We start from the raw sequence: 27,203 nt of genomic DNA, 5'->3' as shown, positions 1-27,203 counted from the left end.
TTCCCCCTGTCTGTCATCCTCTTCCATCAGAAATCTTAGTGGCTCACTTCCTCATTAACATCAGGCCTTTCCTAACAACACCAATTTTCAGCTAACTTCCTACAACCTACTTAAAGTTGGCACCCACACACCAGCCCTCACTACCACCTTCCCTAATTTATTATGTCCATAGATAGCATCTGCCAGTTCTACTTGGTAAAGATTTGGGTTTTTTTAATTGAAAAAACACACACATACACATACACACACACACACACACACACACACACACACACACACACACACACACACACAGCATTTTCAATAACCAACCCCAAATTCCATGTGCTGTTTGCTGAACTAACATAATATCAGTTCAAGGGGGAGATGTGTAGAAGAGACCCAAGCACATTATTTTGGCCTAAAGCTTCCTATCTGTCTCTTAACACAGCCACTTCTAGCAAAACCCTACCTTGAGCAAGGGTCCACCACATTCTGCATAATGCAGAACAGGTCTGTACATCGTGTTAGTGTATGCCATTTCCAGTTTGGATGGATCTGTGGGGAACTGACAAACCGTTCTTTCCTGCCTGGTCTCCATTTCAGAAGCAAAACCACACACTGGCAGAATAAAGTTCTCCTTGATGTAGCAAGGTGACCCCACTGATCTTGAAGTTAGAAATGCACTTTGAGCGGAGCCCATCCATTCACATGCTATTCGTTGTGAAAGCTCCTACTACATGCTAAGCTTTGTGCTAGCAGCCGAGGTAGGCAAGATGAATAAAATATGGTTCTGTCCCTCCAGGTGCTCTTATATACCCTGCTGGACTTCTATGGGGTGAAAAGATGAAAGCCATTCTCTTCTGCAGTACAGAAGAGAATGCACTAGACTATGTATTCCAATCACTCGGCACATGGTGAACATCCTGCACCCAGGAAAGCCAGGTCTTGACCTACAGCTACAGATTGAGAAACCATGCACGTGGTCTACATCAACATCAGGGGCCCAGGGAAAGTTCAACATCTCAGTGACTCACTGCCATATCATGGGACTTAACTCAAGTCCTTGGGGTTTAGGACAGAACCACAGTCATTCCTCAGACCCGGCTCTCACAGAGTTTCTCACAGAGTACATCCTTGTGAGTAAACACATGAGTGAATGAGAAAGCAATCAAGGCACTAATAGTAATAGCAGTCAGTCCACTTTCGCCACTTCTGGACTGGAGCACCTTGGCCATGGGAGCCTATGGATATTCAGGGTGTTCTCAGACACTGGAGAAGTGAGGCCAGAGCCCAAAGGGGGCTCAGCATTAAGCTGAGTAATGAAGAGTAGAAACAGAACAAATCAGTAAACTTACTTCAGGATTAGCTCTTTGGACCCTCGGGTGTCAGCTGAGCATTGATTATTAATTAGATAATGCTATTGCACTGGACAAAAAGCACAATGAGAGCCTTGAGTGCTTTTAAACACAGCCGTGGCTACTTGTGTCCTTTGGGAGCAGTGCTCTGTAAGGAACTATAGTTATTCATGAATAATGCTTGGGCATGCCTTGTTGGAATAGCTGTCAACTAAGCAACATGCTTCCTACTATTCTTACACACACACACACACACACACACACACACACACACACACACACACATTTTTAAAAAACAGCTTTCACCTCAAAGGGAATAAGAGATAGTTTATTCTGGGTCCAAATATGAGTGACTATGACCCCAAGTACCATGTTCCTCCATGGTAACTGTTTCATGAAATTTTAATAGTTATAGAACAAAGAAAATAATATATCAAGATGCTTTTCAAAAATATTGATAGGAAAATCACATGGTCAGTTTCTAGCAAAATATGTAAATCTGTTATAGGCCTCAGATGCTTTCTGATAACATTCTTAGCTTAGAAGTCTATTCATAAATTCCAAATGTATTTACCTAAGAATCACAATGATGTTAGGTCACACATAGAAGTAGGCAATAGATGGCTATTTATGAGGCTAAAGTAACCCAAGATAGTTGGGTTCTGGAGCTGCAATTTTCCAACTCTTCATAATCACTGAAGTTCTAATTTGTCAATGGGCCTTGTAGAAGGTTTAATGTGGGTACAGCTGGGAACCTCGCTTCATATTTTAGAAGCTGTCTGTATGGAATTAGACTCCAGGAACCAGTATGGAGGAGATGGCACCCGATGGCCAAGGTGTGAGGAGAAGTCACCTAGAGTCTTTGCACAGCGTAGGCTGAGAGGCCTGAGAAGACAGTGCCTCTTACACTGGCCATCTCTGGGCTGTGGCCTGAAGTCTCTGCCACCGTTCAGATGAGATGATGAATATAAGCAGCACCGGGAATCTAGTCACAAAGCAACTTGCAGAGACGACAGTTTTCTGCGTACAGCAGATGTGTGCTGTTCCTGCCGTGTCTTGGGCATATGTAAGATTTGCAGGGTGTCAAAACCTCAAAACCACGGCTTTTAAACACATTACCTGTTCTAACTCAGTTCAAATTTCAAAAATAGTGGTTGGCACAGCCTTCGTGCAATCGATCCCAGAAAGCTTCTGTCGGCTCCTTTACAGAGGTTTCCCATCTGAGTATTTCCAGAAAGAACGACACTTTGCTTTCAATAGTCTGCCAGCTGGTCAGAGACAAAGCAGGTGCAGCCCTTCCTAAATACCATATGCACATACGTGCCGCCCCAGCGCCTGCCCCCTCCTGCCAGAATTCTGAGACGGGGCTTTGTTGGTAGATAGACAGTTTTTTCCTTATACCAAACTTTATCCAAGATTACTATGGCCAAAAGCAAAAGTGATTAAAAAAAAAAACAATGAAAAGTATAAAGACAGTTGTGTGTGTGTGTGTGTGTGTGTGTGTGTGTGTGTGTGTGTGTGTAGACCAGAGGTCAACTGTGGGTGTCATTCTTGAGTCATTGTATCTACTTTGGGTTTTTGAACCAGTGTCTCTCACTGGTCTGAGGTTTGCTGATTCAGTGAGGCTGGCTGGCCAGGGAACCCCAGGGATTCACCTCCAAACACTGGTATGATAGGCGTGAACCACCATTCCCAGCGTTTGTTGTTGTTGTTGTTGTTATGTGGGTGTTGGAATCCGAACTCAGGTCCTCATGCTTACCTAACCAGCGCTTAACAGACTCAGCCATCTCCCCAACCCTAAGACGGCATACTATGACTCCCAAAGCACTTTGTGCATAAAACCATGTCTGTTTGAGGCTTTATCTAATCCAGGAAGAGCAGCCCAAGCCGATCTGGAACAGGGGAGAGGCGATTAGACCTCTGCATCGGGACCTGTGTAAGTGATGGAGTTGAATTTGCTCAGTGGTCGATTAAAAGTGCTTTGTGTTCAGCTCATTGTTTGTGCTCCTCTGCGCCCTGGAGTACCCGAGGCAAGAGGCGGGTGGAGTCCCTCACTGTGGTCTCACCACCACCACCATCTTCCATCAGCACGTTAGCTTTTTCCATTTTGAGCAGGAATGGAAATAAAATCGGAAGTCCCCAGCTATCTTTGATACAAGCCTAGAATAGAAACGAGAGGAATAAACAGTTCCAGGGCCCAGCTCATTGCTCTTTCAGGTAGAATTCTATTACATTTAAAAGTATCCTTTGAAATTCTGATTAGCCTGAAGCCTGTGAAAGCAGATAGTTATGCAGCCATCTGAAGCTGAATTCTCTTGCTGTCTCCCAGCTCCCCATCCTTTCGACCTACACCCTCTGGAAACCTCTGGCCAGCCACCTGCCACACAGCCAGATGTTTTGGAGTTTGCTGAGGTGCAGCCCCTCCTGAGGGGGCACGAGAAGCTGGAGGCAAGGGGCAGAGCCAGTCATGTTAGGAAAATAGTTACATGAATTGATCTGAGAGAACAGAACACATCAACATAAATGCATTCTAAGTAGATGGTCCCATATATTCATGCATGCTGTAGCTTAGATGTAAAGTATCACCCAAAAGGCTCATGTGTTGGTCCTCTGGATGATTCCTGGCTTGGTCCCTGATTGATGGCACTATCAAGAGGAGACAGGATTATCGGAGTGCTGACTTCATCAAGAGATCCGTCCATTGATGGGTTTACAATGTGATGGCATCAATAAGATAGATCATAAGGTAGAACTAAGAGGTGAGGCATGGATAGAGAAAGTGGGTTCCTAGGATGTGCCCCTGAAAGGTAAGACTATCTGAAACCACTGAAACAGTATGCTAAAATAAACTTTGGTCCTATATTTGCCCAGGTATTTTGTCACAGTGACAAAAGGAACTAACACATTCATCATAGAAATATTGAGCATCTATTGTATGCCAGGCCCTTGCAGGTTACTAGGAATATTGTTGTAACTACACAGACATAACCCCTACTCTCTAGGGACAGACAGTCTGGTGGGGAAGGCAGGGATTAACCAAACAATGTCATAAGCCAGGTACAACAGTTTCTGACACCTGAGAGCAAAGCATGACACCGTAGCACAGTTTTATCATTTACAAATTTCAGGCTCAAGAACAACAACGTCAAGTTACCAACACACACACACCACACACACACACACACACACACACACACACACACACACACACACACACCTTTACATCACTGAAAACAGTACATGAGTGCACATCACAGCTTCAGCAGCACTGCTTAGAGCATTAGAAAGGCAGACAAGGCTCCTTGCAGAATAAGCTATACATTTATGCAGCTGTAGGGCAAGGAACTTGTTTGAGTCGATCCCAAATTGCAGTGTGTGTTTTTTTTTTTTTTTCATAGCACACTTATCTGCCCATTCTGCACTGTTCTATCAGTCTGCATGAGACTCTCAGGCCTACCTAACAGCTGTGCTTTCAAATCTCCCTAAGAATTCTGAAGTCCCAAGGACACAGGAAACTAAACCATGGGAAGGATTACCTCTGGGCTCTGTAGGCTTTCTCACTAAAACTGATTTCAGGGAAGGGTTCTGACTGACAGCCAAAATAGAAAGTGCCAAAACTCCAGAACACTTGCATTTACACCTTGTAAATCTCATTAGCATGTGTCAGAGCACCAGGGGTGCCAGGGTAGAGAGCTGGCAAAGCCATTTGTGGAAGGTTGCATCCAGCTAACACACAGACCCCAACTCAGTTACACCAACTCTCTCTGCGTGCTGCTCCCCCCCCCCGCCCCCACTGTGTGGATTGCACAAAGACCCGTCTCAATGTTCTGTTTGTGACTGCGGTTAATAGAGATAGGCGGAAAATTCCAGAGGTAAATAGAGCACAGAAACACTCCTGGAAAAACGTATGCTTCATTCCTGCTGGGGCTTTGATGTCTAATTGTTCAGTAGTTTTCCTACTTTAGTGGGCTTGGCTTACCCACACATGAATGATCTATTACTGAGGATTAGGTTCGTTTGCAACTGACAGTAGCATAAGCAAGATAGATGTTTACTTCTCTTGCATAAATGAAATGCAGAGCGCTTGCAGGGCAGCTCTGTAATGACTAGGAATGGAGGCCTCTTCCAGCTTGTTTCTCTGCCGCTCTCAGTACAGGACTTCCAACTCAAGCTCCAACCAGCCCCCTCTCTTCACTCCACCTACTCTCGCTCCATTATGCACCCAGAGATGAGCAGTCGGCAAATGGCAGGTCACCGGCCAAATCTACCCCTCCTTCTGTTGTGACAAATAAGGTGTTGTTGGAACACACAAGGACAAATGGGACATCCCCATTTGTTGGAGTATATGCTATAGCTGCTCTAACAGCTTAGCAGCAGAGGAGAGAAGCTGTCGCAGAGACCAGATGGCTCACAAAGCTGAAAATATTTACTATCCGGCCCTCTCCAGCAACAGTTTGCCAGCCCCTGTTCTAGATGGGAGTGAGTCGGGGAGAGAGTCACAGCAACCCAGGCCGTTTCCCAAAAACCACATATGACATTTCTGCTTGTATCCCATTGCCAGAACTGAATCTCAGAACCATTCTCAGCTACCAGCGAGGCTGAGAAATGAAGTGTATTCTAGATGGCCATCTGCCCAGATCGGATTTATAGCCCTTTCACTAAGAAAGAAGAGATGGGATTTGAGTCATCCAAGGGCCCTATTACACCCATGGGCTTAAGACAGAGCCCAGATGAGTGTCCTACTTGGCATCTCCCCCAGGACCACAGATTGACTTTGATTGTCTGCACCGTAGTTCCCAGTCAAGGGGAAACATCATAGAGTGAGGCCCAAGTTCAGCCAAGCGCCACGGCGCCCCACCACCACACACCCCACCACCCCACCACCCCCACCCCCATGGCCATGGCAGAATTTACCAGTCAAGGGTTCCTTGCCATTTTGGCTATTAGCTGCTACTGGTCTCTGCTGCCTTCAATGGAGAGACACAGAAAGAAGAAGAAGAAGAAGAAGAAGAAGAAGAAGAAGAAGAAGAAGAAGAAGAAGAAGAAGAAGAAGAAGAAGAAGAAGAAGACCCAAAACTGCTACCTTCATCAAGAGATCGGTCCACTGATGAGATGAGGCACATAGGGAGGCGGGAGAAGAAGAGGGAGAGCTGGAGATAGAAGTGGGGAGGGAGCCGGGCGGTGGTGGCGCACGCCTTTAATCCCAGCACTCAGGAGGCAGAGCCAGGCAGATCTCTGTGAGTTCGAGGCCAGCCTGGTCTACCAAGTGAGTCCCAGGAAAGGCGCAAAGCTACACAGAGAAACCCTGTCTCGGGGGGAAAAAAAAAAAAAAGAAGAAGAAGTGAAGAGGGAGGGGGGAGGGAGGGAGGGAGGGAGGGAGGGAGGGAGGGAGGGAGGGAGGGAGGGAGGGAGCACATAGGAGAAGGCTTTTAAGATGGGTATAAAATGTTGTTTGTAACACAGGTGTGAAAAAATCCACATCGGTTTATTTTCTTCACTAAATAGGATTGTATTCCACCTCCTGATGAGCAGGTCAGAAATATGACACAGGCAATATTGGCTCCCTCTTCAGTCAGACTCAAGCCAAGGTCCCAGGGGCTTCTGAAAATGATCCCTTCTATCAGTGTTCATGGCAGGTGTACAGAGACAACCCATGGTTCCTTTGGGTGAGGCTGGGAAACCTTAGGAGACAGGTTCCCTGGAAGCACCCCCCCTTACGGGGCATAGCACACCTGTTTCTTTCCTAAGAGAGAAGAAATTCAACCACATCCTCATCCATAGCATCAGAAATATAACCCTGTCTCTCCATGCCCTGTGGTTCTTCCAACAGCTTCTACTTTCTACACAATGAGAAATCCTATAATCAATGTTTTGTCCATGAATAGTCAGGGAACAGGGAGACAGTCATTCATTCATGGATGGATGGATGGATGGATGGATGGATGGATGGATGGATGGATGGATGGATGGGTTTAACATTTGTGCATCTCTTTACTCTGTAGCCCATTTGCACATTTCTGTCTCTGTTGATCCTTTTCTTGGCCAAGAACTGGGCTTCCTCCTGAAGAGAAATCAGAGGTAAGTGGAGTAATTGGAAGAAGTTGGGGAATATGATATCTTAAGTGACCCTTTGATGCATATCTGCAAATCACCTAAACCTGCTCTTATAATTACACGTCAAATTCCTAATTTTTAGGAGTATATCCTAAAACAATCACTTATGTTGAGGTCCTTGTTGTCAGTAGGAGTATAATGATTGTGAAGTGTGAAAAATATTTAAGTACCATTGATGGATACATTTGTATCAGACGCTGAAGAATTAAAGTGGGATAAGCACAGTTACTATTAGGCTTATACGCACCAAGAAAGCTGTACCTGATGTCAAAATGTTAAAATACTACGACCTGCTTTTGAACTTCAAGCACTACCCTAGCAACTCCCCAGTACCTCCCCCAAGTTCCCACAACACAGCAATCAAAGGGTAGTGTCTGGATCAGCAAGTAACCTGCAGATCCTACTCCAAGGTTATGACCAAGGTCCATTCTGATTAGCCAGTGACCATTTACTGTATCATTGGTGGGATGTTTTTAAATTACCTGACTCTAGATGCTTCCAATGGAGCAAAAAGTAAGACAAGCTGAAGGCTTATTTCCAGTGTTGCCACATACAGTTGGGCAGACTGTTCATTGCACAAGTTCTCCTAACTAGGAGAGCCCTGTGCTCTGCTTGCCCATGCCCAGTGTAGAGCTGTACCACCCAAAGGAAAGAAGGGACAAAAATGCATGTTCCAACTGCTGCCTCAATGTCAACGCTTTTTTCAACCACCCAGTGCTAAGTAGAGAGGGTCTGAACCAGGATGGGAACATAAGCTGAAAATTACAAATAGCACAAGAATCATATGGGAAGGTTACGTAAGCCATTTTTTAAAATCACAGGTTGGAGGGGCTCAGAAAGGAGTGAAGAGCACCCAGCTGAGGGACTGAGCAACTAGTACTGACAGGAAGTGATACCAGAAGTAAAAAAAAAGAAAAATGATTAAAAAAAAAAAGTGGTGGAGGGAGTTAAGCTTTCTGCCTGCTGCCTGGGAAACTGCAGCTGAGTATCGAAATAAGAGTCCCAACTTGGACATGAGGGTGAATAAAAGAGGTGAGGACTTCAGAAGCAAATCCCAAGTGGTCTGTGGAAGGAGGCCAAGGAGCCCAAAGAACCCCTGGAAACAAGGGGTGTGATGAGGTGTGGTTTCATAGAATAGAAAGGGTGTGTGCATCCAGGGAATCTGATTCAGGGAATCAGGGAAGAGGATCAGGAGTTCAAGGCCATCCAGGGCTTTGTAATGAGCTCTAGATCTGCACTACACAGTAGACCCCTTCAAAAACAGAGAGAATTGCATTTAAGTCTTTCCTTGCCACTCACCAGCTGGGAGCCCTTAAAGACATTAACTTCTCTGAACTCCGGTTTCTCTGAAAATTGTTGTAATAATACCTACACTGCAGAGTTACCATGAGAATTAAAATAAGAGAGTGAACTGTCTAGCCCAATGCATGACAAGAAGGAAGTGCTTTACACTCATAGCCACTATTAGAAATATTATTGCTATTATTATCAGCAGAGAGCTGCATTCTAGGCCATGAAAAACACCTGCAGAGCAGGCCAGAGGGACATGAAGAGACAGCCAGGGCAGATTAAAAGGACACAAGATAAGTGACAAATTTCCCAAGTTCTGTCTAAGACTATAGCTTTTCCTCTAAGAGACAGAATTTAATATGGGAATGTGATTTTGATAAATGACATGTAATATGAGCTTATCTGTGATTGAACTCGACTTGCCTCCCAGCTGGGTTGGGCAGGAGGAGAGCTGAAGTCTGGGGGAAAATGATGCTATTGGAGTCTTGTTGCCTTTCTCTGGGAAGATTCTACCCAGATCTGAGCCTGAAGATGACCTGACCAGCCCCACGCTGAACAGAGGTGGTTGTGGGGGCCGCTGTCCCTGCTATAAGAAGAAACACAAATCGCTCTGGGGTTCTCAGGGAAGAGGGATCAAATGTGTCCCCGTGGAACCCAGAGCCGGCAGAATGGATAGGATGTGTTCCCAGTCTGCATCCCTGTGGCTCCATTCCAGTGACTAGAGTGGTGCTGTCCAAGGTACAGCCTCTCGCCTTGACTGACCAGCCTTGAGACGCCAGTGCTAAGTTGAATAACCAACACTGACTCTGCCCCACTGATTGTTTTTAACCAGTGCGTATTTGTTAAAATTAACTGGAAGGTGTCTCGAACATGTTAAAAGGGCATGGAGTCAACACCTCTTCTCCCAAAACAAGCAAATAAAGAAGCTGGGAGCTGTTGCTTCAGAAGATCTGCCATCTTGACACAAAGAGCCTCTTTGTATAGAGAGAGAATGGTATTTCAGTGTTTGGGGGTTTTGTTGGGGTTTTGTTTCTGTTTTTTGTTTTGTTAGTAGAGGTGTATAGCCCAAGCTGGCCTGGGACTCACTATATAGCCTAGGCTGGCCTTGAACTCATGGCAATCTGCCTGCCTCAGCCTCCCAAGTGTGACAGACTTTTCATGAACCTTATTCCTAACTTATTCGTTTGTCCATTCATTCATTACAACTCTTGTTTATTTGTGGCTGTGTGAGGCCAAGCAGTTATTATGAAACAGTAAAAGATTCGCTGTCTAATCCATGACCACCCTCTTCCATCCCCAGAAGACTAAACATTATTCTTTCCCTTTTATCATGACTCGCTACTCCATGATTCAAATGCCTCAAAAACTTTCCCAGGGATGTCAGACCTAGCCTCCATGTTGCCTTCCTGTTCCCTTTCCCTTAGCTCATTATTCACTGCCCATACCTTTGCCTCTGTAACGCTGGCTCAGTGCCCTTGTAGTTTCAGCATCTCCATTAACACTGTAGCTCAATGTCTATACTGCTTTATAGTTCATAAGTAGACATGGACCCCTCCTTTCAACTCTGAAAGAGTTAAATTAGGAATTATCTACATCATTTAACCAACTTGAAATAATGTGTTTAGACCAGGACACCTGCATGATACCCCATGTTTCTTTCAGCTCTCTAAAGTCTATAATTAAGTACAGTCTCATCCTGTGTGCCCTGCATACTTCCAAAAAGATGTTAAATGATACTTATCTGTGACTAGAGGTCTTCCAATCGCAGCTCTTTTGGGAAAATGGCAGCTACAGTAAAACTTTGGGGTATGCAGAGTGGTGGTTTTTCCTGCCCTAGCCTTACTTCCACACCCGATGGTTAGCCTAACACAGGCCCTTCCTTCACTCAAGGAAGTCACAGAGATATTTTCTCCCCTCCTTACATGAGTTCCTAAATCTGATTCTCTTTCCTAGCCAAACCTCTATTTTGTTAACATGTATTTATTTTTGTGGATATGTGTGTGTCCATGTCTGTGTGTGAGAGCTTATGCCTGCCATGGAACATGTGTGAAGGTCAGAGGACAACCTCTGGTACTGGTCTTCTGCGTTACCTTATTTGAGGCAGGGTCTCTCTTGTTCTTTGCCACTGTGTGGTTCTCAAGACTAGTTGGCTCACAGGCTTCTGAGGGATTCTCCTGTCTCTGCCTCTCATCTCACCATAGTAGTGCTGGGATTACAGACATGCAACAAGGATCTCAAGCTTACACATGGGCTGAGTTCAAACTCAGATCACCAGGCATGCTTAGCAAGTACTGTATAAGTAAACACATTCCACTGAAGTTGTTCAAGGGTGTGGCTGTCCTTTCTCTGATCATAATCTACAAAAGATAAGGCAAAACTTCATGTCCCAGTGCCTATCCGTGTGAATGGCACATCAATAAAGTCAGTTCTTCCAAAGAATGACTCATGGCCCCTTCTCTAAGTACCCTGCAAAAACAAAGTAAAAAAAAAAAAAAAAAAAAAAAACCCACCTACATTTTTATTTGTTCCTCGGCCTTTGCAATGCATCACTCTCAATATTCACCACTCCTGGTATTTGTTTAGCTGCCATGAATTGTTCCATCCATGTGATCCTAAACTCTTAAAAGGCAGATAGTTTAACCCAAATACAAAGCACTCTGCACCACCTCCTTGCACACTTTGAAAGTTGCTTAGTAAAATGTTTTTGATCCTGGTGGTCGCTTGATGGTGCTAGAAGTAAAAGCCATTAGGACTGTGATTAATGAAGATGCTTTATGCAAGTTTTCCCAGGGCAGAAGCAAGAGGACATGTAATCCCATTACCAATACTCAATCTTTCACTCTCCGGAGATTTCCTCACACTAATTAGTCTGAAGCTGTAATTTAGCCTCTACTTTAAAGAATGTGTCACATGAGGACACTTCTAATTTATTTCTGACCTTCCTTGAATTTCAAGGCACATATGCCTTTGAGTAGCATTTCTCACAACTGCCATTTTCCTGCCACTAGAGAAGAGGAAAAGACTCGTCTAAGACACAGGACACGAGGAGGAGAGACAAGCTCGGAGCACTTGTCCTAGACCTGAGCGTTGTTAAGGTTTTGTCTGATGGTGCTACTCTGTCTCCTCAAGCTTCCCTTAAAGGCTAATGAGCGGTGGTGGCGCACGCCTTTAATCCCAGCACTCGGGAGGCAGAGGCCGGCGGATCTTTGTGAGTTCGAGGCCAGCCTGGGCTACCAAGTGAGTTCCAGGAAAGGCGCAAAGCTACACAGAGAAACCCTGTCTCGAAAAACCAAAAAAAAAAAAAAAAAAAAAAGATTTTTAAGTGGACAAATCAATATAAACAGAGGTGATTTCTGTTATATCTGAGCGCAAAATTTTAAAGCCAATGTACAACTGACCATATCCCCCACCACATACACGCTGCATCAGCAAAGGCCAAGTTCTAAGTGGTGGCTCTTCATCAGCCCAGGTCCCCAACTAAGGAAGCCTAGAGCACATCCCCTGGTGATGCAACAGACATACAGAGTAAGAAAGAAGGTTTGAAGTTACTAAGGCTTGGGAGGGTTGGTTGTCCCTGAAGCATCGCTTGGCCCATCCTGACTAATGCAATTTTCCTGGGCAAAGTACTCTTAAAATTTTTTTTGGCAAGTTCTGTTTTGCTATTGCCTCCTCAGTGTCCTCCTGCAAGTCTGTCTCCACAGTTGACCCCCCCCCCATGGCCTTTCTGCTTGATCCCTATAGATTCCATAGCTTCTTACCCATAGAATTCTTCTTCCAAAATCATCTATTGACATCATTCCACTCCTGGGCAAAGCCACTCCACCCCTCTTTTTACAAAATTCCAACAAAATCCTTCCCTGGGTTTGATGGAAAGGTGTGTAATCTACCATACATTGAATATTGTTCCCTCCTTCCAGATCCCAGCATGAAGGATTCAGGGCCTGGCAGAGCCCCCTGACCACTGAGGGAACAGAAGTCGCCCAGTCTCCGTGTTCTGACAGTTTGTCATATTATTCTTCCCTATGGGGGCACTGATCCCTTCATCTAACCCTCCTCTCAGCCCCCTGAGAGCAGAGGCCACTATACAAAGCTCCTAAAGCAAAGCAAAGCAAGATTGATGCCCTGTGGACAGCTGTGCCTGGGAGGGCTCGAGATTCAATGAAGAGAGCAGGTCGTTCTTCCCCTATCTCTGGTTCCCACACTGGACACCAAAAGGGAGCTGAGGCCAGAGCAACAAGAATTCAGCTTTTGTCCATCCCCCCAGCACATCACCCCTACTCCCCTAATCTCCTGAGCCCAGCCTTCTCACCTGGCCCACTCAAAATTTTTCTGTGTGTCCCTAACACATGCTCCATGCCACCCTGTCAGAGAGGATTTGGGTTCAAACAGGGATACAACATGTGTCATGGGGGGACCACTCGTTTAAATATCACCCAGGAAGGACCCTGTCTCCTCCTCTAGTCCTTCACCCCTGTTAGTTTTTTTTCCACATTTGCCCCTATTAACACAAGCAATGTTGGAGGCCTGGAGGCTGGGTCCTTCTGATAAGAAATCATGAATTAATATAAATGCTCATAATTGTTTATAGACACCATTTCTGTCTGAGGAGGTCAGAGCCTCCCCCAGGCTGGGGCCTGCAGCAGGGTTATAGGGCTTCTGGGGGCTGTGGAGCAATACATGTAAGAATGATTTCATCTAAACTCCCTGAGCGGTTTCAAAGACCAAAGCACCTCTGAAGGACAAAGAGACAACCGTAAAATTACCTGGAAATAAATGCTTCTAAAGTGGTCGGAAGGAATCCAGAGTGAGGGGAATTCGGAGGGTGATAAGTAATCCATCAGCTCTTTTTTTTTCCCCCCTGATTTGGACTTTTTCTTTCCAAGGCCACAGCCTGTCATTGTGCAGTTTATCAGCCATCACTCCATCTCGATGCTGGGTGACATGAGATCAATGGCCTAAAACTGTCCTCAGATCAACGGCGAAATTTATAACACCAGGCTACACCGAACACTGCGTGGACCTCAGGCTACCCCCAAACCCTGCGTGGACTTCATTCCGGGTTTAACGCTGAGACTGCCTTGTGGACTTCATTTCCATTTCAAAAGTGGATTGTGATCCACTTAGAGCACAGGAGTTCAAGTCATAGATGCAAATGGAGCCTCGGTCAGAAGTCCCCTGCACTTACCCAGAACAAAGACTCTGGGGTGAGGGGAGTAACTAGTAGTGATTAAAATTCTCTCTGTCCTTCTGATTTAAGTCATTCTAAATCTTGTGAAATTTATTAATAAGGAAACTCTAAATCTGTAGCAACGTGTTTTAGTCTCTGAAAGCAGTTAATCCATTCAATTTATTGAACTCTAGAACTCCAGTGCACAATTTAAGCAAAGATTTGTGTTTCATTCCCTCCTCACTGAGGGCTCCTTTGATTACCTACAACCTCTTTTCCTGCCATAAACTATGTAATATGTCTAATTCTGACTCAACATGTCCATGAACCATAAACCAGGCCTCACTAGCCCATAACCTACCCTCTCCCACCAAAAGGGTCCAGAAAAAAAAAATCTTAATTTCCCAAATACCTCCCCACATCCCTGTACTGAATGGGCTTTTAAGAATACTACAAGACATTAATTAGCCATGGAATACCTGACCCCATCCTACTCCTTGTCCTTGATAGACGACCAACACAAGACACACTGAGATAATTAAAGATCTCACCCTAGTTGATAACAAAGAAGCCTTAACTTGCAAAGCCAATGAGAACTTTCTCCCCCACCCCTGTCTACTGTGTGTCCTCCCTGAAACTGAACATCCAAGACAAGGCTCCCAGACAGCTGCGTTCTCCGGAGGGTATATTATGAATGGAGTTCATGGGCAGCTGCTCCAGCACAGCCTGGGTTGTTGGTTGGAGGAGAAGGTTTTACACGAGGAAACCCAATGTTCTGCCTCAGCTCACTGATAAGCAGGTGCCAGAACAAAGTATTCTCCTGGCCCCCTGCGTCTCGTAGGATTTGGCCTTCCCTCCAGCAGGGGAGTCACTCTTCAGATTGCACTGTGCTATTCTTCCAGGTGAGGGTTTAAACGTCCTCTTCGATTTCGCGTTAACCCAATGAGCCTAGTTATTGATTTCAGGGCCAACATCCCTGAAACAGCGCCTTATGGTGCAAAACCCAAATTCTTGAACGTGGCCTATAAAGTGCCTACCCAGTTCCCCTTATCACGGTTCCTGCCAGTTCCCCTCATGGGTCTCACACTCCAGCCTCAGCCCTTCGCACGGTTCAATGTTACTCTTGCGTGGAACACCCTTCTCACCTCCACCTCTTCCCTTTCCTTTCACCCCGAGTTTATTTCCATTCATGTCACCTCTCCCTGGAAGGTTTCCTAGGGTTCCCTCTTAACCGCCCCCACCCCCAACCCCCACACAGTCGCCCACTCCCTCTGGGCTTCAACAGCATGCCCACACGGCAGCACTTGGAGTCTGTGATATGTCTCCAGGTATTCTACTCTTCTGTAAGGAGCCACCTGTGACCATCAGCATTGTGAACCTTCATCACAGAATGTCTCATACCCAATTTGTTACAGTTAATGACCGATGCGGATATATTGATTTTATTCAAAGTACAGTCAGATTTCCTTGGCTTCCCCTTAATGCCCCCCTTTTAAAAATTATGTGTGTGTTTATGGGGGGGGGGCACATACATATGCATGTATGTAAGTGTGGATGTTGAGGATAGAGGTTAATGTCAAGTGTCTTCCTCCACTACTCCCTACATTTTATTTTATTTTATTTTATTTTATTTTATTTTATTTTATTTTATTTTATTTTATTTTTTGAGTCAAGATCCCTCCATGGATCTAGAGCTCACTGTTTTGGCTAGAATGACACCCCTGAAAACTTCAGAGATGCTCCTACTTCCTCCTCCCCAACACTGGGATTAGGCAGCCACATCAGCTTTTACTCTGGTGCTGGGGATCCGAATTCAGGGCCTCATGTTTGCACAGCAAGCATTTTACCAGCTAAGCTGTCTCCCCAGCCCCCACAGATGTCCTTTCTCCGTTCCAGGAAGCTACATTGCTTCCTACATTTGTCTCTTTAGGCACCTCTTAGATTCTCAGATTCTCCTTCTCTTTGATGACCTTGATAGTCTTGAGGAATATTGATCAGTTTTTGTAGACTATCCTTCATTTGGGGTTTGTGCAATATGCTTCTCGTGACTAGACTAGGTTTATCTAGTTCTAAGGGAGACCACAGACATGAAGGACCCTTTTCATCACATCATGTCTAAGGTGTGTATTTTTTTTGGGGGGGGGGGCAGAGCCAGGATTTCTCTGTGTAGTTTTGGTGCCTGTCCTGGGTCTCGCTCTGTAGACCAGGCTGGCCTCAAACTCAAAGAGATCCTCCTGGTTCTGCCTCTGCTGGGATTAAAGGCTTGCAACACCACCACCCAGCTTAATCTGTTGCTTTTTGATATTGATTGTCTTAGTTGGATTTTTTTTTCTATTGCTGTAATAAAACATGAGCAAAAGCAGCTTGAGGAGAAAGAAGTTTGTTTCACTTACACTTCCATGTTAGTTCATCATCTAAGAAAGCCAGAGCAGAAGCCTGGAGGTAGGAGCTGATGCAGAGGCTACAGAGGAGTTCAGCTTGTACCTTGTGACTTGCTCAGCCTGCTTTCATATAGGACCACCATCCTAGAGGTGGGCACTACCCACAGTAAGATGGGCCCTCCCACTTCAATCACTAGTTAAGAAAATGATCTACAGGCTTGCCTAGAGCCCCATCTTATAGAGGCATTTCCTCATGAAGCTCTTTCCTTATCAGATGATTCTAGCTTGTGTCAAGCTGACATTAAAAACTAGCCAGCACATTGACCTTGATAACCTGTTTGAAATTGTAGATAAGAAATTTCTCTACTTGCTTCTCTCAGCCATTTATTTATATTGCACTAGGTTGTTAGTTTAATTTCTCTTCTCATAGCACATGTCACAGAGTCTGAGACTTAGTAGAAGACGAGGAGGATGTAATGGACTGACTTCATCACCTGCAAATTCACACACTGAGAGGTCAACGCTGAAGTGCCACAAAATGTGACTATGTTTAGAGACAGGACCTCTAAAGAGAATATTTAAATTACCAGGGACTGCTCATGCACACAGAGAGAAGACCACATGAGGTCATGTGAAAAGACAGCCATCTACAAGCCAAGAAGGGAGATCATAGACTTTTTGCCTCCAGAAGCATGAGAAAGTCCATTTCTGTTGTTTAAGCCACTTGGTGGGCAGTGTTTTATTATGGCAGCTCCAGCAGGTCAATGCCAAGAGGAAGCACAGGACCAAGAATTTTTCACAGGAGATTGCCCACTGTTCTGTAGCATCCCAGAAAGGAAAGTCTCTGACTCCTCAGGAACCAGGGGTTGCTGCTCATCAAATACCTGCCTGCATCTCGGTTCAAATATGATGGCTTTTGTGGATCTAGGTAGGGAAAAGGTCTACTGATACTTGTAGTTACAGTCTGATTTCAACTAGAGAGGACTCTCAGATAACAAGAGGGCAGGAAAGCTGCTCAAATTCTCACAAGATCTTCTTCTCCTTTAACAGTCTATGCACCACTATAATCTATTATTTCCAGAGAATAGGAAGCAGATCAGAAATACATGTCTTTCTTCCCTTTCTTTCTTCCCTCTTTCTCCTTTTCCTTCTTCTTTGCTGAACAAATTCCTCACCTGTAAGAGCGACTGTTGCATAGTCTGTGATATCTCCGCCCCCCCCCCCCCTGTGATTTGAAGGGAAATAACACGAGTTCCTAGCCACCCAACAGTGTATCACCTTACACGGTTCTCAAGACAGCCTTAGCAGGTTCCATTATTATGCCCTTTTTCGTAGATGGTGAGACTGAGACACAAAGAGATCAGGTAGTGTGCCCAGGGTCACACAACATATCAGTGGTCTCTCAATGATGGGATTGGAGCCCAGGCATAGTAGCCTATGACAAAGACCAGGTGCTACTTCCTGCCAGGTAAAGTGCATCCCCCAGAGTTTTTCACCACACAAAGAACAGAGAAGGATGGGGTGGCCAAGACCTGGAAGTGGTCCAGCGTTTGGGAGCATCTGGCATTGGGATTAGTCCAAAATCACCTTTTAAACAGCAGTAACCATCACCCTAAACTCTCCCATTGTTTGACTGCTGAGATGTAATCATGTTATGGAGAATGCCGTTCTTTGGTTTAGTATGAAGTTTAAAAACTCATTATAGCCAGGCAGTAGTAGCACACGCCTTTTACCCCAGCACTTGGGAGGCAGAGGTAGGTGAATCTCTGTGAGTTCAAGGTCAGACTGGTCTACAAAACTAGTTCCAGGACAGCCAGGACTGTTACACAAAGAAACCCTGTCTTGAAAAAAATAAATAAAATAAAAAATTCATTATAGTGGCATTGACAGCATGAGACGTGAGAACAAGCATTTGTAGTGTACAAAAGAGCTCTGTTGCATTTCCACACATCAATCCATGTAAAACTCAGAGATTCTGGAATTCTAAGAGATTTTCACAAAAGGTGGTTTCATCTCTTCTTTATGGCAAACACTAGTTGCACATTTCCATGGGAGATTTAGTCAATGGAGTGAGCTTGTGGGGAGAAAAAAAACATGGGCCCTGGGTTTTGTTGCTGTTGTTGCTGTGTAAGATAAAATGTTAGAAAATAGCCCCTCTCTCTACCTACCCTTAGAATTAACACTTTCCAGCCAAGTCGAGTTCCCTTTCCTGGCAGATATAATCCTAATTAAAAATAAATTACATGCCGTACAGAACTTAGAATGGAAAAGATAATCCTATTACGTAGGAGAATATATCCTGATTTTCTTTCCCTCTAAACTGTAGGAGATAGCGGATCAGGCTGAGCCCCCCATTGTCACCGCTTTGAAAACTTTCCTCGAGCCCTAATCCGTCACGTGATGCCTGTGTCAATCCCGAGGTCTGCACGCGAGCCTCACAATGCCGGCATTAGGCGCGGTTACAGAAACCCAGCTCCGCCGAGCCGGCGACATTTGCATCCCGAGAAAACTCGGCCATTGTGGAGCCGTGTTTGTTCTCAGGATTGCGAGACAGTTGCGGGCGAAGTTGCTAAAACCGAAAGAAAGGGGCTCCTTTGAGACCTTTTGGCATGATAACCAGGCGATCAGGGCAGCTTTTGTGGGTGGATCCGCGGTGGGCTCCCCCCCTCCCTCCGATGTCAGCCCTCCCCGACTTTCCTCCAGCCCTCGCCCCCTGGGCATTTCTCTTCCGCGGGGAGTGGCAGTATCCGCCGAGGCGCTGCTTTAAATCGTGTGTCCATTCTTCGGCGAGTGCGGGCGGCCAGCGGGAGCTCCCTGCTCGCGTGCCTTCACACCTGGACCTCCAGCCCCGCCAGGCCCTTGCGCTAGGGCCGCACGGTGCTCGCAGCAGCCCTGCCTCAGCCCCACGATCCACTCCTGGCTTCCCCCTGCCTCCGCGGCTGCCACTCCTGAGCTGCCAAGGCCCGGGTAGCAGACAATAGTCTCTGAACCAAGGGCTAATCTCCCCAACTGGGCTTCTAGCTTGCCTTCTCTGCCCTTTTGCTCCTTCCAAATACTTCACTTCAGCCTTTGAGGAGAAAGAAAGAAAAAAAAAAAAAAAGGTGACGGAAGTGCACGGGACACGGTACAGACTTAGCATCCCTCTGAGCTCCCGCGGTCCAACCTGGAATCTCAGTGTCTGATTACAGAATCAAGATCGACTCCCACCTGATGGCCCCTCCCATGCCCAGGCCGCGGCATTCTGGACTGGGCAGCGCTTGTGCCTGAGACACCGAGTTCCCGGGTTATCCCAGCCGCGGAAGCACAAAGGCTGCTGTCCATCACCAGGGTTCTGAACATGTTCCTCCGGTCTGGGTCTGCGTAAGACCGTGATGAAAGAGCTGGAGTGAGCTTGGAAGAGCCAAAGGTCACGTGTGGGCCCAGATCAGGGTGTTCTCGGGTTCAAAAGAAGACTGAGGATTATTTTGAATATATGTCTCTCCACCCGAGGACTATCTCTTGAACAAGAGCAGGGTGAGAGCCAAAGTCTAAAATGGCACTTGGGAAGTAGAGGGGAAAATTAGAAAATTAGGGTCCTGTAGGAGTTTTGCCCTCCTCGTGTCCCCGAGTGGCTGCAGACATCTGGCCTCACTGCCTGTAAGTGTCAGGACTGGAAGGTGATGGGGGAGATGAAGGAAGCCCCAAACTCCCCACCTCCTCCACCTCAACCTCATAAAGGCTTTTCTTTACTGATGGCTAAGATGGCGTCTCCTGGTCCCAAGCGATTCCAAACATCCCTCTGTCTGGTTCACCCCACTGCCATCCAGACCCAGCTCCCAGGGGCTCCCCTGCTCCAGGCAAACCCCTACTCCTCTTCTGAAAACACTCCAAATGAGTCTGAAGGGAAGAGACTGGAAAAGGTCCTTACAGAAGGACCAAGATCCAGAGTCAGAAGAGCGCTGGCCAAATGAAACCTGTTTCCCAAATTCATCGCCTTCTTTCTTTCTTCAGTGTGTGACTGGTGTCTGCTGCAACCCTTCCTCCTGACTTTGTATTTACATTGCCTGCTCAATGGAGCCCTCCGGTGAGACTCAATAAGCATCAGTCTTGTTCCAGGTTGGCACAGCTCCCCGCCCTTCAGCGACTGGAGGAGGGGGAGGATACCTGTGAAGGCAGCTCGAGGACCCACCCAGGGCGGGGGAGTGGGTACTCTTGAAGTTCCACCCTTTCGTAGGCAGATGGTTCAGTTACCCCAGGTTTCCACAGCCTGCTGTGATTTTGTTCTGCTGGAACAGGACGAGTGCTGCTCCCAGAGAGGCCCTATTAGAACAGAAAGAAAATCCTCTAAATAGGCGGAACAAGGCATCAGGAGGAAAAGGTCTCTAAATGCACTTTAGTACGAACCTGGTATTGTGTGGAATTCAGTGCCCATCACCGTTTAGCCCGAGAGTTATGGCAGTGATTGAGGATGAATAGAGGGGCATAATGGATACATGTGGCGTTTGCTCATTATACTCAAGTTAGCCCAACTCCGCCGTGGAAACTGTTCAACTTTCTCTCCCCTTGGCTTGTCACAGTGAAATAATACAGACATTGGGGCCTCCAATGGGATCGCCTGCCACGCCATTCTATTTTCACTACTAACGAGGGCTTCATAAGCCTTTGATTCAGTCTGATCTTTGAAACCTTTCCAAATCTCCTCAAGCTTATGCTAAATCCTATTTGGAACTTTTTTTTTTCCTTGCCTGCTAGCACCTAGGGCTTAAGAAAGCCATTTGAACAGTGACATGCATACTAACATGTATCGTAGCGCTCTTTTCTGAAAGGCAAGTGGCACCAGGGCTCACGCGAGCAAAACACAATTGCATACACAAATTTGAATAAAATCAATTTTTGCTCTATCTTTCAGGCTTCTTCGTCTACAGGCTATTCCCGGCACCGTGGGAAGCTGGGAGGGAAGGCGAGCAGAGCCTCACTCCGCAAAGCAAGTGTGGAAGCCTTCCCAGATGCAAAATAAAGGGGCGGAGGGGGTAGGATGTGAGGTCCGGAGCTTCTGAAGAGAAACCCAGCTTGTCCGGCGCTTAGCGCGAGCGGCTGGCAAAGCAGTGAGAGGGCCGGGCGCCCAATTACCAAAACCATCCTGCTAACTTATCTACAAGCAAGATACTAACCGAAAATGGAAGCAGGAGTTTTTAAAACAAAGGAAAGATTTCCTCATTTTCCTTTCTTGTTTTCTCCTCTAAGCCTTTCCACATTAAAAGGATTGTCAGTGGTTGGCGGAGGAGCGGCGCTGTGGCTTAAGCGGCCATTGGCCGCCCCGTTTCGGAGATTTGCATATCGGCAGCTATAAAGGCGGAGGCGGCGCGCGGCGGCGCAGCTCCAGCCCCGGGAAAGGAGGCGGAGGCGCCGAGTGGGGCGGGTCCGCGCGTCCGCCGAGCCAGCCGGAGCCGGAGCCGGAGCTGCAGCTCGCAGACTTCACCCACACAGGGCTCGCAAAGAGCGCGGTCCCGGGAGCCTGAGACTCACGCTCCGGATCTGCAAACCGGAGAGGACTCTAGCTTAGCCTTTCGGAACAGCACCTGGGGCTCGGCGGCATGAGTCCTGTGAAGCGCTGGGGCAGCCCTTGCCTTTTCCCCTTGCAGCTCTTTAGTCTCTGCTGGGTGCTCTCGGTGGCCCAGAGCAAGACAGTCCGATACAGCACCTTCGAAGAGGATGCCCCCGGCACGGTCATCGGGACCCTTGCAGAGGACCTGCACATGAAAGTGTCTGGAGACACAAGCTTCCGCCTGATGAAGCAATTCAACAGCTCTCTGCTCCGGGTGCGCGAGGGCGACGGGCAGCTGACCGTCGGGGACGCGGGCCTGGACCGTGAGCGTCTGTGCGGCCAGGCCCCACAGTGTGTGCTGGCCTTCGATGTGGTCAGCTTCTCGCAGGAGCAGTTCCGACTGGTGCACGTGGAGGTGGAGGTGAGGGATATAAACGACCACGCGCCCCGCTTTCCCCGAGCCCAGATCCCGGTGGAGGTCTCAGAGAGTGCTCCCGTAGGCACGCGCATCCCCCTGGAGGTGCCTGTGGACGAGGACGTGGGTGCTAACGGGCTGCAGAGTGTACGCCTGGCCGAGCCTCACAGCCCCTTCCGCGTGGAGCTACAGACGCGCGCGGATGGTGCCCAGTGTGCAGACCTGGTGCTGCTACAGGAGCTGGACCGCGAGAGTCAGGCTTCCTACAGCCTGGAGCTGGTGGCTCAGGACGGAGGGCGACCGCCACGTTCCGCCACAGCAGCACTCAGCGTGCGCGTGCTAGATGCCAATGACCACAGCCCGGCCTTCCCTCAGGGTGCCGTGGCCGAGGTGGAATTGGCCGAGGACGCACCTGTGGGATCGCTGCTGCTGGACCTGGACGCTGCGGACCCCGACGAGGGTCCCAATGGCGACGTGGTGTTCACCTTCGGCGCCCGCACCCCTCCCGAAGCCCGCCACCTCTTCCGGCTCGACCCGCGCTCTGGCCGCCTCACCTTGGCCGGGCAGGTGGACTACGAGCGCCAGGACACGTACGAGCTAGACGTACGGGCTCAAGACCGAGGCCCGGGGCCCCGGACAGCCACCTGCAAGGTCATCGTGCGCATCCGAGACGTCAACGACAACGCTCCCGATATTTCTATCACCCCTCTGGCCGCCCCGGGGGCTCCAGGCGCCTCGCCCTTCGCCGCCGCCGCTGCCGCCGCCGCACTCGGAGGAGCGGACACGGCCTCGTCGGCGGGGCCCGGGACCCAGGAAGCCGGCGCCACCTCGCTGGTGCCAGAGGGGGCGGCCCGCGAGAGCCTGGTGGCGCTGGTCAGCACCTCGGACAGGGACTCGGGCGCAAACGGGCAGGTACGCTGCGCCCTCTACGGGCACGAGCACTTTCGGCTGCAGCCGGCCTACGCGGGCAGCTACCTGGTGGTCACCGCGGCGTCTTTGGACCGGGAGCGCATCGCCGAGTACAACCTGACGCTGGTGGCCGAGGACCGTGGCGCGCCCCCTCTGCGCACCGTGAGGCCCTACACCGTGCGCGTGGGTGACGAGAACGACAACGCGCCGCTCTTCACCAAGCCAGTCTACGAGGTATCAGTCCGTGAAAACAACCCCCCAGGTGCCTATCTGGCCACAGTGGCCGCCCGCGACCCGGACCTGGGCCGCAACGGTCAGGTCACCTACAGGCTGGTAGAGGCCGAAGTGGGTCGCTCTGGGGAAGCCGTGTCTACGTATGTCTCAGTAGACCCGGCTACCGGGGCCATCTACGCTCTGCGTAGCTTTGACTATGAGACGCTGCGCCAGCTCGACGTGCGCATCCAGGCCAGCGACGGCGGATCCCCTCAGCTTTCCAGCAACGCTCTGGTGCAAGTGCGGGTGCTGGACCAGAACGACCACTCTCCGGTCCTCGTGCACCCGGCGCCGGCCAATGGCTCCCTAGAAGTAGCCGTGCCTGGACGGACTGCTAAGGACACAGCTGTGGCGCGCATCCAGGCCCGGGATGCGGATGAAGGCGCCAACGGGGAATTGGCCTTCGATCTGCTGCAGCAGGAGCCGCGCGAGGCCTTCTCCATAGGCCGCCGCACGGGGGAGATCGTGCTCACCGGAGACCTCTCACAGGAGCCTCCCGGCCGCGTGTTCAGGGCCCTGCTGGTCATATCCGATGGCGGCCGCCCCCCTCTCACCACGACAGCAACCGTCAGCTTCGTGGTAACCGCGGGCGGCGGGCCAGCTGCGCCTGCCAGTGCCGGGAACCCAGAGCACTCCCGGCCACCTGGCTCTCGACTCGCGCCGTCGGGGCCTTCGCTGCAGTGGGACACGCCGCTGATCGTCATCATCGTGTTAGCCGGGAGCTGCACGCTGCTGCTTGCCGCCATCATCGCCATCGCCACCACCTGCAACCGCCGCAAGAAGGAGGTGCGCAAAGGGGGGGCCCTCCGGGAAGAGCGGCCCGGGGCGGCGGGCGGCGGAGCCTCGGCCCCTGGCTCCCCGGAGGAGACCGCCCGGGGAGCTGGGCCCAGGCCCAACATGTTCGACGTGCTCACCTTCCCTGGCAGCGGCAAAGCGCCCTTTGGCAGCCCCGCGGCCGACGCGCCCCCGCCCGCGGTCGCCGCGGCCGAAGTGCCGGGCTCGGAGGGCGGCAGCGCCACTGGGGAAAGCGCCTGTCACTTCGAGGGGCAGCAGCGGCTCCGAGGCGCGCACGCCGAGGTGAGGCCTTCCTTCGGCTGGGCGCCCCCCTCCGTGCTCCGCGGACAGGCTGGGAGAAGGGAGACAGGAGGGGTAAGGGTGGGCTCTCTCAGGGAGACGCTTAACCTGTCGCACTTGCTCTTTTTGTGTCTTGTCCAACCCTCACACCTTCTCCCCCCTACCCCATTCCCCGCTGCAGCCCTACGGTGCCTCTCCTGGCTTCGGGAAGGAGCCTGCGCCCCCTGTGGCGGTTTGGAAGGGCCATTCATTCAACACCATCTCTGGCCGAGAAGCTGAGAAGTTCAGCGGCAAAGACAGCGGGAAAGGAGACAGTGATTTCAATGACAGTGACTCCGACATCAGCGGGGATGCTTTGAAAAAGGACCTCATCAACCACATGCAGAGTGGTGAGGATGCTTCTCCCCAGCCCAAGCCAGCGGTCCACCTTCCCTTCCCAGCTGCTTGCCTGCTCCAAACCTCTGTTCCCACCCCCTCTCCCTCATCCCTCTCTTCAATACTCCAACCCCAGCCGGACCCCCATCCTGTTAGATGTGATGCTAGCCATGGATGCAGGGTATTCTGCTTTTTTTTTCTTCGTGTTGTTGTTGCTGTTTTCCTCCCAACAAAAGCTTTGCATTACATAAAGTTATCTTTATAGCAAGTATGTGCCTTTCGGTTCTTAAACGCACCTTCCTCTTCAGCTGCCCTGACCCTGGCTGGCATTCTGCAGGTGGAGGCGTAATGTGTACTAACCTCAGGAAATTCTTTCTCTTTTCCAGGACTGTGGGCGTGCACTGCTGAGTGCAAAATTCTGGGCCATTCTGATCGCTGCTGGAGCCCGTCCTGCTCCGGGCCCAATGCACACCCGCCTCCTCACCCCCCAGCCCAGATGTCAACCTTCTGTAAGAGCACATCCCTGCCCCGGGATCCTCTGCGCAGGGACAATTACTACCAAGCCCAGCTGCCCAAGACAGTGGGGCTGCAGAGCGTCTACGAGAAAGTTCTGCATAGGGACTATGACAGGACTGTCACTTTGCTCTCCCCGCCCCGTCCAGGGAGGCTCCCAGACCTGCAGGAGATTGGAGTCCCCCTCTATGAGTCCCCTCCTGGTGGCAGATACGTGTCCCCAAAGAAGGGAGCCAATGAAAATGTGTAATCTTATGCTGCATGTCTTCACACACACATATACAGGTCACCCTGAGACGTCCCTAAGTTATTGACCGGTTTCAGTGTTGTATATATAAATATGCAAGATGTGCCTTAAAATGAAGTTGTTGGAAGCTATTTCCAATCACATTGGTACTGTTTGGTATTTGCAAACAAAAAAAAATGTAGTTAATGTAATTTTTATGAAATGTGTGCAGTATTTAATTTTTCTTATCATGCTATTTACTTTAATTTCACTTGTGGCTTGCCATTTTCTTAGTGTTTTTAACCTGTACATTGTGTAATGTAATGTTTGTATATATACTGAAATTTTGTTATATTTTTATATAATAAAAGCTAAGTGGAAGTTACTGCCAAAGGATTGTCTGTAAGACAAAAAAACAAAACATGTTGGAATTGCTTAATGGAATTTTACCTTTCACCAGAAACAACCTAATGTTTGAGAAGTTTTTGCCTTGCCAAGTCTAACAACTTGTAGATCTTGAGTCTGTGGTAGATTTCAAGTTGATGTTATTTAATTACATTTGGTTCTCTGTAAGCCGTGTCACTTATAAGCACAGTAATAAAGGATTTGTCATGTATTTGAAGAATCTGCTAATTGCTTTTCATGGAGTTGCCTGAAGTCAGACATTCACAAATAATTTCAGTACCAGAATTAAACCTCCTTTCAAGAGCTAATTATTCAGGCATTGTTAGGGCTTCTGGTGATGCTGAGCCTGTGGGATTTGGGGTATTGCAAAATTTTGCCCAACAACTAAGAACATTTGTTGACTTTGTAGAAAATATTTATGACTCCACATGCATCTGCTACTATGTGAAGTTCCTGGCCTCGTTTACCCCTTCAACAAATATCTGTTGAGCGTTTACCAAAGAGGGAAGAAAAGCTAAATTTGTGTTGCTCATCCACTAATTAAGCAAACATTTGTAGAGGTTTTAGCAGAGCCCAGTCACTCCTTTAGGAGCTGGCCTTGAGTTGAAGAAGATCCAAACTGCTTCTTCAGGTGGTAGTATCAAAAGGATGCACAGTGGGCTGGAGACATGGTGCAGTGCTGGAGTGCTTGCTCTGGGTTGGATTCCCCTGCACTGCAGAAAAAAGGGAAGGGGAAATACATATTGTGGAAGAAATGACACAATGCCCAGGATTTGCTTTAACATATTCAACAGAAAAACCGTGGAACTGTATGAAACGAGACTGATAAAATGCTACCGTTAATTATCAGTGGAGGCATGGGTGCATGACAGAGTGGGTAGGGTGCCTTGGAAGGTTTAAGACAGCCATTAAGTCAGGCCTGGTGGCACTTTTATCCCAGGACTTGGGAAATGGAGGCAGAAGGACTAGGAGTTGAAGGCCAGCCTGGGCTACATAAGACCTTGCCTCCAAAATGCAAAAGATAAAATGACATTAAACCATCTATGCCTATGTCTTCTGCGCAATTTCATTTGAAATTGAAATGAAGATAATAATGAGAGTTGGCATTTACTGAGGAAGCTTTTCTATATGCAAAGCTCTTCACAGCGTGTTCTGTGTGAAGTGAATTCTCCAACTACCTCCATGCCACAGGAACTACGG

The 27,203-nt window shown here is 48.5% G+C and overlaps 1 protein-coding gene across 2 annotated transcripts; it reads left to right on the top strand.

Annotated features, from left to right (window-relative positions):
- The first annotated feature begins 21,660 nt into the window (after positions 1–21,660).
- On the top strand, positions 21,661–26,214 carry Pcdh8 (protocadherin 8). 2 transcript variants are annotated; one of them, XM_006989541.4, is made up of 3 exons: positions 21,661–24,196; positions 24,666–24,873; positions 25,246–26,214. In XM_006989541.4, exons 1-3 carry the CDS (start codon positions 21,863–21,865, stop codon positions 25,620–25,622), a joined length of 2,919 nt encoding a protein of 972 aa, XP_006989603.1. In that variant the 5' UTR covers positions 21,661–21,862; the 3' UTR covers positions 25,623–26,214. The 2 variants fall into 2 exon arrangements, with proteins under 2 accessions (XP_006989603.1, XP_006989602.1); XM_006989540.4 differs by having other exon boundaries at positions 21,661–24,487.
- Positions 26,215–27,203: the final 989 nt, after the last annotated feature.

This window comes from Peromyscus maniculatus, chromosome 9 (genome assembly GCF_049852395.1).
Source record: "Peromyscus maniculatus bairdii isolate BWxNUB_F1_BW_parent chromosome 9, HU_Pman_BW_mat_3.1, whole genome shotgun sequence".
Taxonomy (NCBI): Eukaryota; Metazoa; Chordata; class Mammalia; order Rodentia; family Cricetidae; genus Peromyscus; species Peromyscus maniculatus.
This window is presented reverse-complemented; position numbering and strand designations above follow the sequence as displayed.

Coding starts and splice junctions, on each gene's coding strand:
- Pcdh8 (XM_006989540.4), top strand. CDS start 21,863: ATGAGTCCTGTGAAGCGCTGGGGCAGCCCTTGCCTTTTCCCCTTGCAG. Junction 24,488..24,665: donor TCCGAGGCGCGCACGCCGAG/GTGAGGCCTTCC, acceptor TCCCCGCTGCAG/CCCTACGGTGCCTCTCCTGG. Junction 24,874..25,245: donor CATCAACCACATGCAGAGTG/GTGAGGATGCTT, acceptor TCTCTTTTCCAG/GACTGTGGGCGTGCACTGCT.